Source organism: Mytilus californianus, unplaced genomic scaffold (assembly GCF_021869535.1).
Source record: "Mytilus californianus isolate M0D057914Y unplaced genomic scaffold, xbMytCali1.0.p SCAF_14, whole genome shotgun sequence".
Classification (NCBI taxonomy): Eukaryota; Metazoa; Mollusca; class Bivalvia; order Mytilida; family Mytilidae; genus Mytilus; species Mytilus californianus.
In genome coordinates, this window is record NW_026262626.1 from 38,255,166 (window position 1) to 38,272,422 (window position 17,257).

The window sequence follows — 17,257 nt, forward strand, 5'->3', positions numbered from 1 at the left end:
GGCCGCACGGTAACCTATATATTAATGTGTATATCTACGATATTTTAACTCCGGTGGATGGTCACGGCGTCTCGTTGGCAATCAAACCACATCTCCTTATTTTTCCTCTGACAACATCATGCCCAAAAGGTCCATGTCGGATATAAAAAATGGCATACATTAATTTAAAAAGAAGTCAACACTTTTTATTTTATTAATAGAAACGGGATTGAATGTTGACTAGGTATAAAGCGCCAACGAATAAGATGATAAATCTGTGATACCTTTAAACCAAACTCCTAAAATTGATCGATTCCGTGCCGGAACTACTTTCTTACGTGTAGAGAGGCATGCACATCGAAGCTGGAACTGCCGGAGAGTTTGACTTTAAGTAAGTCATCTTAATAACCCGCCATGTACTAGTGACTGGTACAGCTAAATACAAGAAGCATTCGGAATATGAACTGCTTTCCTTTTCGATTACCTAGGGTTACATTTACTGCTTACTTATAAGTTTTCTGTAAAGTGTTTAAAGACCAATGTTTGTTTGTTTATCTATATTTCTGGGTGTTTGTTATTATGTTGCATGGACTACTTCGATTTCTATTCTGTTACCTGTATCGGACCCTTCCATGGTTGCGTTCTACTTTTTTGTATGACGTTAAAATTGATAATTTCAAATTGCATGACTTCTTATCATATTTATTTACTATTGTAAAGGCTAATGAGTTACAAATTGTATAAAACTGAATAGTAAAATATTTCTTTCAAACATTTTTATAAAATTTCACGTTATCACAAAAGCATAATCAAGGAAATAATGTTAGAATGTTGAATATTTAAAGAGGCTAGTTGTGAATGACTTCTTTATCATACACTTACCGAAGATGTGAATGACTTCTTTAATATTTTTATTTTTGTAGTTTTTTATATGCCGTATTAAGTTGTCATCTTGAAATACGCGGAGATCACGTTTATTGAATTATGATATCTGACAAACAAATTGAATAGGAGAGTGTCAAAATATTGTATAAGAAATCACGTTAACGATCGAAATATTATTTTAATTCTTATTGATTTAATAAATATACTTATCCCCTAAACCGTTGGATTTATATTTACAATAGTTTCGGTAAACTAACCCGTTTTGGAATTTAAGTGGTCAATTTGACAGGAGCGGCTTGTCCATATGGTATATTATTTATTTTTAAAGCTCTGACTACAAAAATATATCTCGTTACGATATGTAGATAAAACATGTGATACCATTTATCAAAAACATAGAGATACCTCTGGAGGCGGAGACTAACGTTTGATTGACATCAAGTTTTGCTACCTTGAGTTTTAAACACCAACTTACTATTTTCTTCATGAAACATTCGTTTACTTTTTATAGTAGTGGGAAATAAATATTGACGATGTTTTTATGGTATCGGACATATATATGTACATTGTGGGATTACTTTGATAGAGATACTGAGACTTAATTAAAATACACATTTCGGATTCTTATATTAATCAGCATAAAATAATATACATTATTGTAGTTTAGATTGTATATTTAATTTTCATCATTTTCGTCATGGATTTTAATATTATTTCGAGATTATTATTTTTTGTTGCATTCTTAACTTTTCAAAGTGTACAGTGCTATAGTATATGTAATAGAACCCCAATTCATACAACTGCAACACAAAAACCCGGGGACAATGGATTTACAATAAGGATTTTAGACCTTCCTAAAAACGAGAAATACGTTCCGGGCGAGACATACACAGGTGAGTGTTCTTATCTTTGAAATTCTTATAAAGTTTAATTTGATTCAATTGTTTCTTAGTTCCTCTGACAGAAAAAATGATGTATTAGTACAAATGAAGTTAATAACCCATTGAATTATTGCATATCCGAACGTAATAATTATGTGTGTACCTATATATGGCATGTGTAAATATGTTTTGGATAAAAGTGATATAAATTAGCTTACTATGATGCTATAATCAAGCAAATAGAATTTTGAAGGTTTAACTATCTTCAGAATATACCAGTGGCAGCTTATAAAATTCTAATGGCTTCATATGTTAGAATTCAAGAAATTGTTTGGCAGTTTAAGTAGTTTTCATTGTTGTTGAATAGATTTTGACAAAATTCCATTTTATGTTAGATAGATCTTCCATAACCATGATCCCCTCCACCTTATATTTTTTTTTCAATAGACACTCCCGAATAAATACACGTTATATAAGTTTTAACGGGACAAAGTTTATTGAAAAAAATGAAGGATTAAGTGAAATTTCAGACTAGGAATTCATATATGTGATATCTATTTCTATTAATTCAGTTAAGCGAACATTTCTTAATAACATCAAGTAAAAGGAACAAAAACAATTTCTCTCATATAGTGATTTTAAAACCACAAACTTTACATAAATATATTTCAGGTGAAAGACTTTCTTCTACACGCTTGTTAAAGTATCTGACAAGGTTATGCACTGCTCAGAACATGTTGACACAATAAAAGATTTCATTATTGTCAACTTACGTAAATTCCTGCACCACTTATCTGCGACATTTATAAAAACACGTATTGCTTCAGTTTTATGTACATACTTTCATTTTATTAACTTTAGTTAGTCGTGTTTTATACACTAAGTAATTTTAATTTGATCGTTTCCGAACACTTAAATTTCACAAGAAGCATGTAATGAATCAGGTATACATTTGCTAGCCGTTTATACACATATACTATAGTAGTCTGATTCGTAAGGAAAGTTAATCTTGAATTAAATAATTTTTTGATGAAAAATTGCTATGATAATCTTGAACTTCATCAAACGATCTAAAAGATTACAGCATCTCAAAATTTTAAATGCAAACCAACTGGTTGAATTATACTAATTATTCGATGATTAATTGAAAAGTGACAATGGTGTGAACGATTCTAAATTAAATATATTTTATAAACCTTGCATAATGATTTATTTATCATCAACGTGGATTGCATATTATAGGGTTATGACTCAAGCTACGAATAGTTTATTTAGTAGTATACAAATCACAGTTGGATCATGTTGAAATTATCTACATATATTGTTTTAATATGCCTTCGAAGTGGGAGGAAACACACTAATCGAATAATTATATCCATTAAGAAGATATACTTTACTTGCAAGTAGGCATTTCGCTGCTTTTTTAACACGATTTATCATTGCATCAAGTTAATTAGATAGAGTATAAAGGATGATTTTATCAATATCAAAATGACCCGACTTAAGAAATAGGATAGCATATTATTCTTTGATAAAGTTTAAGTGCTTGTTTCTTAAATGTGTTGATTTAAAGTATATGCTAGGTAGATTAAAGTGTTGATTTAATGTGCATGTTAGGCAGATAAAATAAAATTCATTACGATACTAAAAACATTAGTCTTCTCGGAAATAAATAAGAAAACAATAAAGTAAGATTTATAGATAGCCTATACCCCTGCAGTCAAAAGTTTTTCAAACCCTTTTTACGGAATTGTCGAATATTTATAAAAGAAACTAACATTATGAATAGAAATGCAGGTTAACAGGCAAAGATAGCTATGACTTTTCATGCCTTTAACACTTTTTATAGGTTTCAACGTCATGATTTTCTAACAGCATTTTAAAAAAGGAAGATATAAATGATAAATTATGGCCATATTTTAACCCACAATAGTTTATTTATTGAATTTTAATGGTTTTCATTTTAAAATTTTAAGTCCGTACTGTTGGAAGAATTTATAGTCTTTTGATAACAGAATTATAGAGAAGAACATCTTGTATCTGTATTTATCACAGTATACATATAAAATAATTTATACCTGGAAAGCAAACATTTGATGTTTTAAAAGATGGTAATAGAATTGAATGCTTTTATTTAATTTAATTTTTACATTAAAATTTTTATGGTTGAAACATGATAGATTTTTTACACCACCTACACACTAGGAAAGGAAATAAAACACATTAAAAGAAAAAAACTTTTATTTATTCTTTTTAAACAAAGGTTAGCATAGTTTGTATTTAAAGTTGTACAAACTACGGATAAAGAGTAATGAGCTTATTTCCTATGATTATTGTGCACCAAGTGATTATGAGTTTGAATTCATTTTTATTCAAACACACAAGTCGAAGACAAACTGACAACATCATGGCAAAAACACGAAAAAAACGACAAAAAGACGATCAACAGTCTACAAAACACAACATAGAAGTCTAAAGACTGAGAACCGGGGGTGATCTCAGGTGCTCCGGAAGGATAAGCAGATCCTGCTCCACATGTGGCACCCGTTATTCAATTAGTTCGTGTGTTTTAGAATGTTGAGTACAATTAAAACACATTTCATGATATAAAGCAACAAGAAATTAAATTTGTTAATTTTCTCTTGAAGCAAGACAAACTTTTCTGATTTGGTACGGTACACGAATATATAAATAAAAGCAAAAATTTTCTTTCAGCGAGTTGACAATAATTTGAATAAGGGGCTCATTGATTTTGTCACATCAAGAACTGTATACACTTAAAAACTGCTAAGATGAACACTTTATTGTAAAATATAGCACACAGACGACAACATAAACAAACATCAAAGAAATTTAAGGTCAAACGTATGCATGTGGTCATAAATTATATCGCACAGACTATTGTTACGCAATACGAGGACAAGAAAACTGTTAAACGTATCATTAACGAATTACATGACTTGCATCTCCCTTTTGTTTGAACATTGAACTATGACCTTATATGCTCTGCTTACAGTACCGCTCATGTGAATGAAAACTTTCTCAAATAATTTAAACTGTACTTGTCAGAACGGCAATTAAAAATAGGAGATATACTTCATTCATCATTTACCTGTTGTTCAGTGGCTAATATTTCATTCATGTTAATCGCCAAGAAACCGTGAGATGGTTAAAAACGTATATCTGTGTTTTTAAATTTAGTATAATCTTGTTTATTTATATTGAACGAAATTTAAAACATGTTTCTTATGAATGCAGTGATGATACAATGAATGGATATATGAATTACATGCAAAATTTCACTGTAAGAGCGAAAGTTCAACGCATATAAAATGTACAAAACACGCATATACAAATACACATAACGTCTCGGGAAATGTCTACCAAATAATTTCTTATACAAGAAACCTGATTTTTTTTGGAATGTTAAATACCAAACATATTAATCCATAAAGTAGTAATTTAGTGTATCACTTTTACTCTAGGAAATAAATTATGCATACATGATGTGTATCTTAATATTATGTAGGTTTATAGACGATAATTGATTCAGGAATAACTTCTATTTGAATAATCCCAATGTTTTAACTACAAATAGGCGTCAAAAATATAAACATTTGATGAATTTGTATATTTTTCTGCATTTGTAATAGGTTTTCACGCTTCAGACGGAATTAATGATTTAAACATTCACACAGCCCCAAGCAATGAAGTATCAATACGATCTAGGTAACGATGACAATATGAAAAATAGATGTCTTCTGTTGTCATATGTTTTCTTGTTGTGTCAATTGATGATCTATTTCAATATTACGTGTATAACTTTGTCGACATACTACGTGATAAATGCACGAAATCGTCTTTCCTTTTTGCCATTGCGTTCTAAAAGTCATTACGAACGAGTCCTGTGATTATATTTTGATTTTTTGATCGAACGCGACTGTATAGATTTAAACACCCTGCAGAGAAACTCGAACGCACCGCCGATTAAGTAAGATTTGTTGTGATAGGCTCTTATTGTACTTGCAGAGAGTATGGTGTACTTCGACATATATATTGTATTTAAGGTCCGCAATTAGAACGATGTAACTTTCCATTAATGAAATATTCTTCCCATGGCGAGGGGAGCAGTTTGTGTTCAATATTTTCAAACAAAATAACACCATTTTGTTAACAACAAATGCAAAATACAGGTGACCAAAGTTAATTTGCACCCCCCCCCCCCTAATAAATATTCTAATCGTCATTTCTAATGTAAGGTACAAGATAAAAGATAAGAATTCTGGAAAGATATACATTTTACAATAGCGAATGAAAACTACCCAATGTACAAGATAAAAGATATTAAATCTGGAAAGTTATACATTTTACAATAGCGAATGATAACTATACCCAATGTAAGAAGAAATTAAATGTTTCTTCAACTTTTTGAGTGAAATAAGTACAGAGGAAAAGGCCATACGGTTCGGTATGTAAAGTATATAATATTGAGAAAAAAATTGGTAATCCTTAAAAGGATACAATAAAACATTACATCAGCCCATATTAGTGAAAGGTTACGCCATAAATTCCTGTCATTGAAAGACGATGATTTATCTCCCTTTCGTGTTTAATTCAGATGTAATAAAAACCTGAAATCTTTTGGAATGCAGTAAAGCAGACATAAAAGCAAAAACCTTCAAAAACCTCGATACTTTTAAACGATCATTACAAGCCTTTGATAAATTAGTCTCTCTGGTTTAACAATCCAAGACAAGATTTATTTTTATAAACTTGCGGTTTAATTCACAAGGGATTTGTAGTTCTAAAATATTTATTGTTCAACAATGCTTTCATTGTTAGATATGCATTTTAGCCGATTATTAATGATAAGAATATTATAAGATTTTAAGGAAGTACAGATTAACCTTCTTTATCTTGAGCTAGAGAAAATCCTCATGTAATCACGTGCTTAAAGAAAGTACTTATTCAACCTTTCTGCACATTATATGTATTCCTAATTACTCACGAAACATGTTTAACCCCGCCGTATTCATGTGCCTGTCCCAAGTCAGGAATCTCTAGCCTTTGTTAGACCTGTGTGTTTTTTTAATTTCAGTTCATGGTAATTTTCTGGCCTTGCATATCCATGGAATATATAATCATTTTCCAGTGGCAGTCGAAATTTTCGCTCTTCATCCCCATCGACCCACATTAATGGTAAATTTGTTCTCGTCCACAAAATGTATAAAATATTTGCCGCTTGACGTGAAACAAACATCAATCAATCAATCAATCAGACACAATTTGTCGTGTATATGTATTCATCCATGCAGGACCATGAACTAATGTGTTTTACTCTTTTTACTAATATAAACGTATCATACTTACGCTTTTTTCATTGGTCAGATCTAAAAAATCAATTTCACACTACAAAGTAGACAATTGCGTGATATTTAACCTCAGGTGATAATAAAACCTTGTTTAACCCACAAATAGTATTTTATAAATGATTTTACTTTGTAATGATAAAATATTATAATGTTTTGCAAACAACAGTTTTTATAATGGATTTAAATAAAATTTGGCAGGTATATTAATGTAAATTCACGTGACCTTGTGACAAGATAACTGATGACAGTTTTCTGACAGATTTATTTGATGTTATTTGTACATAGTAATATTGAAAATCATGTCGTACAAGCAATGAATAAACATATTAGACGTTGTGGTTTCTTAATAAAAGTCTTTTTAAAATTTTGTAAACAAATGTAAAAGTCTCGTTTAACGTGAATATCTGGAACAATAAACGACACGTGCTATGCAAACTGAAATATCTTTTTCTGTCCCAATATAGTTTTCAAAATACAATTACTGGTGAAAATGAAAGAGGATTTTAAAAAGTTACCTTATATGTTGAAGAACAGAGACAAATAAGAGAAAGTAATATAACTTCGGCAAACGGTTTACCTTAAATAGAGGGAATGTTGGGAAATCTTTTTTATGCACTCGATATGCTCGATGCTTTATAAAGTTGCATAAGAACTTCCACATTTCATAAATGCACTGTGTAAATAATTGTGATGGTTTATGCAATTCTGCAATTTCCCTGAAACAAAAACACTGTCAAGAATGTTGTGTATTTACCACATATCATGGCCGGTAGCAACAAAGGCCAAGTCGGCAAGTAAATTACAAAAGAAAAGTGACAATCGAATGGATTAAGACGTCCATTATCCCCCAGTATGACAAATTTCTTCCACCTCAATTGAGTATTACACCCTGTTGATAAACGACTATATATATACGTACCTATTCAAATTATAGGCTTGTTGTCGTTACGATCTTTTAAGGGATGGTCCATTTATCTTTTTTACAGTTTTTAGTTTAAGCCACTCCTTATGTATAAAAGTTTAATCGGTTTCCAAAACTAGTAGTATTTCTTAAAATTTATACCTTATAAAATTCGTCGGTGGGTTTATATTTGCATGTTGATAGATTTGAGTAGAATGTCGCAGAAAAAAACAACATGATGAAACTCAAAGTGTCGTAAAGAAGTAAGACATTGCAAGACTAAGGATGATGCATGCATTTTGTATTCGATATACTTGTTAAGTTTGATTTATCGTTGATTGACGTCTAGTAGCAAGTATTACATGCATATTTATGACGATAATATGTTAATGAGTATGAATATACTGCTGTGTAAGAACGGCACACTGAGTAGAAAATGAGTGACAGAGCACAGTCTACAGGAAGACATACACATTGTTCTGACCCCGGACACACTAGTCTTGCATTTACATATAAAGGACGCGTATTATTCATGTTTTCTTTTGTCGTTCTTGAGTAGGCAACCTGTTTCACAAAAAAGGTATTTTCTCTCGGGAATAGGGTCCTAGGTGGCCGAATGGTCAAAGTAGTTCAACTATTGTATCACTAGACTGTGAACACTGCGGTTGTGAGTTCGAACCCAGCACGTGCGTTCGACTCCAATCTTAATTAACAAGGATTGCCAGTTTTTCGGCCGAAGGTTAGTGGTCCTCCTCGGCCGGGCACTCCAACAATAAAAGAATTGGCCGCCACGAAATAGCCAATAGTGATGAAAGTGGCGTAAAACACCAAGAAATCAATCAAGAAATCAATCAATCAATCAATCAATCAATCAATCGTTCTTGCGTAGGTAACATGTTCTAGAAAGAGGTATTTTCTCTCGAGAAAGACTAAATTATATCATTTCATTTAAGAAAACATTCCACATTCTTTGTGACGCAAGTGATATGCAGAAAAAATTCCAAAATAATGCAGTTAAAAACTATAATAACTATTTCAAATGGTGATGAAAATTATTTAAACTTTTGATTATATGTTTATTTCTTCTCATAAAACATAAATAGTCGCGCTAAGCGGAAAATTTTCCGTTTCATTAGTAAGTTTTAAAAGATATATTTTCTTTGAAGTTGAGTGGTTACAACCGCTGTATGAGGTCATTAGGCAAATTATCATAGAAAATTCATAAAATGACTTTGCAGAAATATACGGTTTTTAAGTTTTCAATAATTTACAAAAAGTGCTTTTTAGCCTAACACAAATTCTTAAGATATTTGAGGTGAGAAGCCGTGAAAATTTCTCCAATCATTTAAAACAAATCTATAGAAAAATGACTTTTACCACACAGTTGGTTTGTTAACAAGGGTGGTTCCCCTGAAGTAAAGGGAGTATTATGCAAGTGGGACGGTTTGTTTGTTCGCAAGTCTATTATGTGTGAAAAGAAGTGAGATGTCCCACCGAGGATATATTGACACAGTTAATGCATCTCTCTACAGGACACAGTATGAGGGTCTGGATGAGGGGTTTACAGAATAGAGAATATTGGGCAAAAAATAAAAATAAAATAAAGATTAGAGAATAATGGGTGCTAAAATATATAAGAATAGAGAATAATGGGCAAAAAATATAAAATATAGAGAAAAAACGGCCTAAAAACTAAAGAATAAAGAAATGAAAGACCCTCGTCCTCCACATCCGCACCCTCGTATATTGATGATACTCCATCTTTAATTTCCCTCCTAGTTGGAAATTTGAAAAATAAACCTTATATTTATCGGTTGAAAATAAATCATGATTGTGACTTTGCAACAAATATTTGAAAATGGCTTTGTAGATGTGTTTTTAAACCGCGGGACATTTGACAACAAAACTACAAAGAACTACCTGTTTTTGTTGATAGTTTATAATTTTCACAGTTAGTAAAAAGATAAATAATGTTACAAAATTAAAGATTTGGATTTAAAATGAAGAATACGGTGATCCATCATATTATGCAATAAATTACTTTCCTAAAATATCTTTGCCATACAGAGAGAGCTTTATTATTGTTCCTCGTCCGGTAGCTTGTCATAATGATAAATATACGTTTTATTTAAGAGTGCAGCGCATACTATAAACATGAGAACGCGGATCGAGTGTTTTATGTTCATAGTTCGACCTAGTACCACGTGTACTAAACAACCGTTTTTAGTATTGGGTCATTGCCTGATGTTTATTAGTTATTTTGACGTTTTAATGATGACTTATCGAACTATAGGTAACAGATCTTTGGTGTGATTTTGTGTAGCGCTGTATTAAGTTAATATAGATTTATTAATAATTGTTTGCTTTATGTCCATTGGCAAATATTTCACGCATATTCAGGATGAGAACAAACTAATAATAAAAAACAAGTACGTTCTGTTCAGTTGGTTTACCTTGATTTGAGGAAGGTCCAAAATTGCGACTGCCACCCGAAACTGAGGGTATGTCGGAAAGGGTCGGAAAAGTTTGCCTTGAAGCAGGCCCCTTGGAAAGTTCTGGTAAGGGTTCTTAAAGGTACAATGAACACTGTAGATTGGACACTGAAATTAACTCCCCCATTCTACTAGACGTGGATGTGCATGTGTACATCCCGCACAGCCAACGGCCTGACGCCAATTTTTAAACATGGGTGTTTTACAGCCGGATGTGAGAAGTCTATAGGGAAGATATTTCTATATACCCAAGTCAATCTTCGTTACTGAATGTTAAGGATAGTAGGGGCTCGTAATTTATCATTTATAAATAGCATTTTTGTTTTCTAATGTATTTTATTCTAAAGTTATATTTGCTTTGGTTTTATAACAATTACATGGCAACTTATATGCATATATGTATTTATATATTTGAGTCGAAATTGAACAGAATTGGAATACCTATTGATATATACAGCATATAACCTCTACCAAAACCAGAGGACTATTAAAAAAAGTTATAGGGACAATCACCTGCATAAATTTAAATTTAAGAATAATATTTTTTTCTGTCCAGATTTTAACGGTCGTTTCTAAGATCCTCTTGGGCTTACTGAATCAGAAAATTATAATTATCAAAGTGCATATTTGATACTGAAATAAAACAGATAAATATTACAATATTTAATGTTCATTTAATGATAATGATATGTTTTTTGTGAAAAGATCAAAAACTTTAAATTCCCAACAGCAGAATAAATCATCTTTTAATATTTCGTGTATAACATAAATTTCTTAAATGTTGCAGATATCTTTATAGTAGGCGGTTTAATGTGTCACTTTTTGCCCCATTTGACAAAAATGTCAACAACATACTTAACCTTTTTTGCATTTTCAAGGCAAGATTACAGTCATGTACTGTAGTTCACTATTAAGCGAAGAAAACAAAAGTTTCAGCTGATAAAACTCACAAGACTAGATTGTTAAAGTATAACTTGCAATCTATATATACACACGAGTTAAATGAGCTAACGAAAATGACTTATACAGAGCATTGATCTACATGGACCACTCAGAATCTAGAAAAGTAAGACCCGTTCCTGTCCATTCTTAGTCTGAGTTAGCCAAGCGTTGACAGAGAACCAATATTTTAATCTGTTTGTGTCCACTAAAGAAGAAGGTTCACGAAGGGTCAATATAGGCCAAAAATATTCCACTAATTTTCAGTTTGGTAATTAAGCAAAACACTGTTGAAATATCTGAAAAAAATTATGTTGACAATACAATGAGTATGAATTTGACTGATCTATGCAAAAGTCTTGTGAGTATATGCTTCGGTCAAAAACGGCCGTATATATAGACCATATTTTCCAGATTACATCTAGTTTTTGGAGGGATTCGTGTTGCTCAGTCTTTTAGTTTTCTATGTAGTATTTTGTGAAATTGTTTATCTTTTTGTCGTCTTTCGTTTTTTTTTTTGCCATGGGGTTGTCAGTTTCTCTCGATTTATGCGTTTTGGATGTCCCTATGAATCTTCCGCCTCTGTTTTCCCAGGAGACATCTTATCGTAACATCTGATTCATTCTTATTTATCATATAGTTTCCCTTCCGGTTTTAAATTGATTTGTTGACAATAGCAGTTTCACAATATTTGTTTATATTTATCAATACTTGTACTAATTTGTCATTAAGTATCGGTTTCCTTTTATACATTTCTTTCTGTTTCGTCACCTTTCGAACGTGATCTAGTCAAATTGTCATAACTTCTCTGAAGGTGTCATGCAAACGGTCTTCTCGATTACAACGAACATGTGCATTATTTATTTATGAAAGAAAACTAGACAAAACACATAGGTTTATTTATCTAGAGTGAAAGAAATAAAGCCAATAATTGGCAAATGAATGTGGCTTTTGAGGTGTTTAATTGATGTCATATGTGTTTCATCATTATATATTTATTTTCAATATGTAATAATATGTTTTGTATGCAATTATTGACGTAAAATTAATAGCTGCTTTGCGATAGTCGATCATTGATGGTGTGAAAAAACGCGTCTTTGAAGTTGAATTTTGCCGAATTTAAAACACATCGAAGACATTCTAAATGCAATTCTAGCTGTTTTTCAATTTAAACAAATGTATTCTCATCGACGCATCTGCATCAAGCATTTAATAAAACATAATTCAACTTCTTCATTGGAATATAACTATAATCTGATCATAACACTCATGGCACAATTATAATCCTGTTTGAACTTCGCAACAGTGTGTAATTATAATGGTGTTCATTGTTGTTCTTTTCTCTCACCTGTTATGATTTACAAACTGATATACAGTTTCTTTATGCTTTACCATTAACAAGTTTATGTCTTAACAAAGGCGTTTTTACAACACATACTTATTAGCACTTTTTACAGGCCAAAAAACTTTGATTTATCTCTCGCCTATCCAAGTATCCTCAAGTTTAATGCAAAGTTCATTGATACACCGAGCATCTACTTTATTTAATCTTTTCTTTGATTGATGAAATTATTGTAGAGTAGCTACAGAAGCGGTTAAGGTTAATCTATCAACAAGTGAACGGTGAACGGTGATGAAATATTTATGTTTGATTACGTCATTATTATATGGTCCGTCGAAATTGATAGAAAATCGTTTTTCTAAGATTTGCGGCAGAAGATTCTTTATATTAAGCGTACAAAGTTGAAACATGTATATGTTCATGTTGTCAATATTATCCGAGAGTGGTAAGGACCAGTTTGCGATCCGAGATGTGTTCAGGACCAGTTTGCGGTCCGAGATGTGGTCAGGGTCAGTTTGCGGTCCGAGATGTGGTCAGGACCAGTGTGCGGAAGGACTAGCCTGGGATCCTTGGTCACTTCTTGACAGTCTGAATGGGGTCATCCTACTGATGCAAATCAGATACTAGTATTTGGTCAAGTTCTAAGGCTAGACAGTATTAAACACAACTCCTTTAAATGTTACATGATTTTTGTTGTACTTTGTTTGCAGTTTAGTAATACGAGATAAAACGATGAACTCATATAACGCTATGATATACTCGTTTATTGATAACCGTAATAAAAGTTGAAATTAATTTACACATTGTCGGGGTAAATTTACCGCCAAATAGTAACACTCACATTCTAAGAGCATATTTTTCTCCTAAATGTCAAAAAATTAATATAAAATGTTAAACCGAACGAAAGGTAACCGCAATATAGGTAATAAAATACAATTGCAAGTTTATAAAAGAATTTTACCAGAGGCAATTTGATTTAAGTCCTTTGATGCACGATGCGTTATATAGCTGAAGCCTGGGTTTTTGTATACTCATCTCAATTTAAACACAACGCGACTTTAGGCGCCACAAAATTTACTGTATGCCTGATCTAACTTAAGTTTTTTCCTAATGTATTTGTGATTTACTTAAGTGGGAGCAATAATTGTTCAAATTTATCATAAAAGAAAAAAATATCGCTACTTATTATTGCAGAGCAATAGCTGTTTTTATCTTTGAAATAAAGACTTCGTAATGTATTATGACCCTCTTCCCCATATTTCATACATTACATATCCTCCTTCCTGACAAGTTTAAAACGCATCTGTTACTTCCTTGCAATAGTAATTACTGTAATCTCTGCTGAAATATAACATATCATAAAAACATAAACTTTGCCTTTCTTCTTTCTATACTTAAAACAAAGAAAGGCATTCTCCTGTGATTAAATAAAGGTAGATATCTTTTAAAGCTAAGATCAGTAGTCATTAATTCGGTACTAACATGATTTAGAACAAACTTTTCATTAATTCTCCGTTGATAGATTAAGAAGTATTTAAGAAACTAAGGTTCCAACTACCTCAGACAGAGTTGACCTTAGATGAATTTGGCTTTTTTTTCGGTCCCTTTTGGTCATGTTAGCTCTTCACGTGTGTCGTGGGCCTCAATCCTTTTGTTGTCTGGGGGGACTATAAGATTGAAGTCACGCTTTATCGATTCTATCTCAAATGTATTCTACTGCCATTGACAAACCACGTGTAAGGCAGACGACACCAACTGTTCGCCGCCGACAAGCATAAGACAAAACAGGCTAAATTTTGTTCTACATTTCCGGTAACCAGAAATACCAAATAAGGTATACAACACGTGTTTAGGTCTTATACATTTTTTGCTTTCAAATGTTTGAGTTTGAGGTTCCCGATTAAGATGAATCAAGAAAAGCGCTTAGGATGTATGAATTTAATAAATTGTTTTTCATCAACTCATGTGACTTTTTATATATATCATTGAACAACTCAAAAGATATAATTACGCCATGAATTATCATTCTACTTGCTATTACTGCGATCATCAAATAGTTATCAAAGAAAGGTACCAGGATTATAATTTAATACGCCAGACGCGCGTTTCGTCTACTTAAGACTCATCAGTGACGCTCAGATCAAAATAGTTATAAAGCCAAACAAGTACAAAGTTGAAGAGCATTGAGAACCCAAAATTCCAAAAAGTTGTGCCAAATACGGCTAAGGTAATCTATTCCTGGGATAAGAAAATCCTTAGTTTTCCGAAAAATTTAAAGTTTTGTAACAGGAAATTTATAAAAATGACCATATAATTGATATTCGTGTCAACACCGAAGTGCTGACTACTGGGCTGGTGATACCCTCGGGGACGAAACGAGTGGGACGAAATCAAAAATATCATTGCAACTTTATACAGTCAAAACATATTAAATCGATGTTTTTACTGGAGTGGTGAAAAAATAAACAACATTTCAATAAATTATTAACATTTAATCCTCTTTGAAAGGATAGTTTCTTAAATGAAGTTGACTGCCTGCTCCAAGCTTTATCTATTCGACGCCATTTTGCTAAAGCATTCCTTTTATAGTTAATAAGTCACTTGAATACAAATTTAACATTATTTCTGCTGAATTAGCTCTCTAAATAACACCAACTGGAGTCTTTATATCAAAAGGGATATTTTTGTAATACGATATAAGATTTTAGCAAATTTGGTCTAAAGATTGACATCCCGTATGGAGTTAATGGGGCGAGAATATATGTCAGCTTTATATTGAAGAAATTTGAACTTATATGAACGATATGGAATTTTTAAAAAGTTCCAAATATTTGAAAAAGGTTAGTATTGGTGACTTGCACAATTTCTTAACGAATTAATAATTTTACTTCGTGTTTAAAGATACCACTACTAAATTGCATTCTTGAACACACGTTCTTATATGATTAGGTTTATTGTTTAAAAGTTTGACTGTTTAATTGAAAGGATTTTAAAAGTTTACACGTTTTAAGAGATAGAAGCATAGAAAATCATGCGGCTGAGCTCCATGCAAAAGTTGTTTCGAATCTTGCAATCGTATCGCTCAACACTTTAAACTTATACAGAGGACATTCAATACTAAAGTGAACAAAATATGGCGGAAAGTAAATCACCTGCGCTGATCCTGTAACAGATTATGAACTATCAATTGTATTTTTAGACGCATTTTATTGAAGGCAAAAAAAAAGGATATTGTTAGAGATAAAATATTGTTCAACAAAATGCAGGACGAATTCGAGATGGTTGAAATAAAGTCCAAACGAAACTTTATACTAAACGTTAATGGTTTAAGTGACCACTTAAAAATTAAAAGCTTTTCACGAAATACAAATATTGTCCCATAATTTGTTATATCTTGACGGTCAGTAAACCTGTCAGCGAATAATTGACCGAAACAAAAAATGACTGCCCATTCATGCGAAAGGTCATGAGGTCATGTCTTTTGAATGGACCACCTCTGGTGGATATAATATGGACAAATTGCGATATTTAAGAAGTTATTATGAATACCAATATCAATATGAGATATTTTAATGAACTCATTTAACATTTTTGGTAGAAAAATAAACAGGCGGTAGCTCGTTATCTTCCGGTATTTTGGCAAAATAGGGGATATAATTACTAAATGTGTTATTAATTGGGGGACATTTAATACATTAAATAATATTAGATGTTTTTATGCTTTAGAAAACACCCTAAATTGAACGGATGTTTTTCTTGGAAGGTGATATATCTCTAATCAATGGTATCAATGCAAAAGCGCATTTCAAGAGAATTTCGTTATTTAAAAAAAGAAACAGTTTGGTCAACTCTGCCGAACTCAAAATTTTGTGTTTTATCTGGTTTAGTTTCCATTGTATATATGTGTTCATAATTTTCCCTGCTTTGTACTAGACCGAAACGCCGAGCCGGATTTTTAACGTGCTAGTTCACAAGGTAAACAGTCCACAGGAAGACGTTATATGTTATATGTATAACTGGACTCTTTTAAATAAAAATTGTTCACGAGGGCATCGATACAAAAACAATAGAATATGTTGCTGATTTTCAGATTAATTTTGAATTTTTTTGTCGGTTTTAAAGAGCACACTTTAGCCAATGGTTAACTGGTTAACCACTTAACAATGAGATGTATACAAATCTGAGAAACAGACCTAAAATTAATCAATGTTGTTTTTGCAATTTAGCAGTATTAGGGTTGATCTGCTTTTAGCACAATCCGTCTTAAACAATTCAAAAATTACTCTTAGTTTAATAGCACTCGTTTAAATGTAAAGTTAGCATTTTACCGACACAATAAGTAAGCCTAATATAAAATGTAAATTTAGTGCACCTTAAATAGAAATTTAAAAGTCAAATAATATATACGTGTAAACTTCTTGAGAAATCATAAAACCCGTGGTTTAGTTAGGTAACTATTGTCGCCT

General features: G+C 31.7%; 1 protein-coding gene across 4 annotated transcripts in view; it reads left to right on the forward strand.

Moving 5' to 3' along the window:
* Nucleotides 1–1,317: 1,317 nt before the first annotated feature.
* LOC127724480 (spondin-1-like) overlaps nt 1,318–17,257 on the forward strand; it is an 81,717-nt gene continuing 65,777 nt past the window's right edge. For 2 of the 4 annotated variants that reach the window (XM_052231460.1, XM_052231458.1), the window contains exon 1: nt 1,318–1,757. In XM_052231460.1, the coding sequence (XP_052087420.1) occupies nt 1,562–1,757 (196 nt within the window). In that variant the 5' untranslated portion in view covers nt 1,318–1,561. The remainder of the gene's footprint in view (nt 1,758–17,257) is intronic. The other 2 variants (XM_052231461.1, XM_052231459.1) reach the window with 2 other exon arrangements.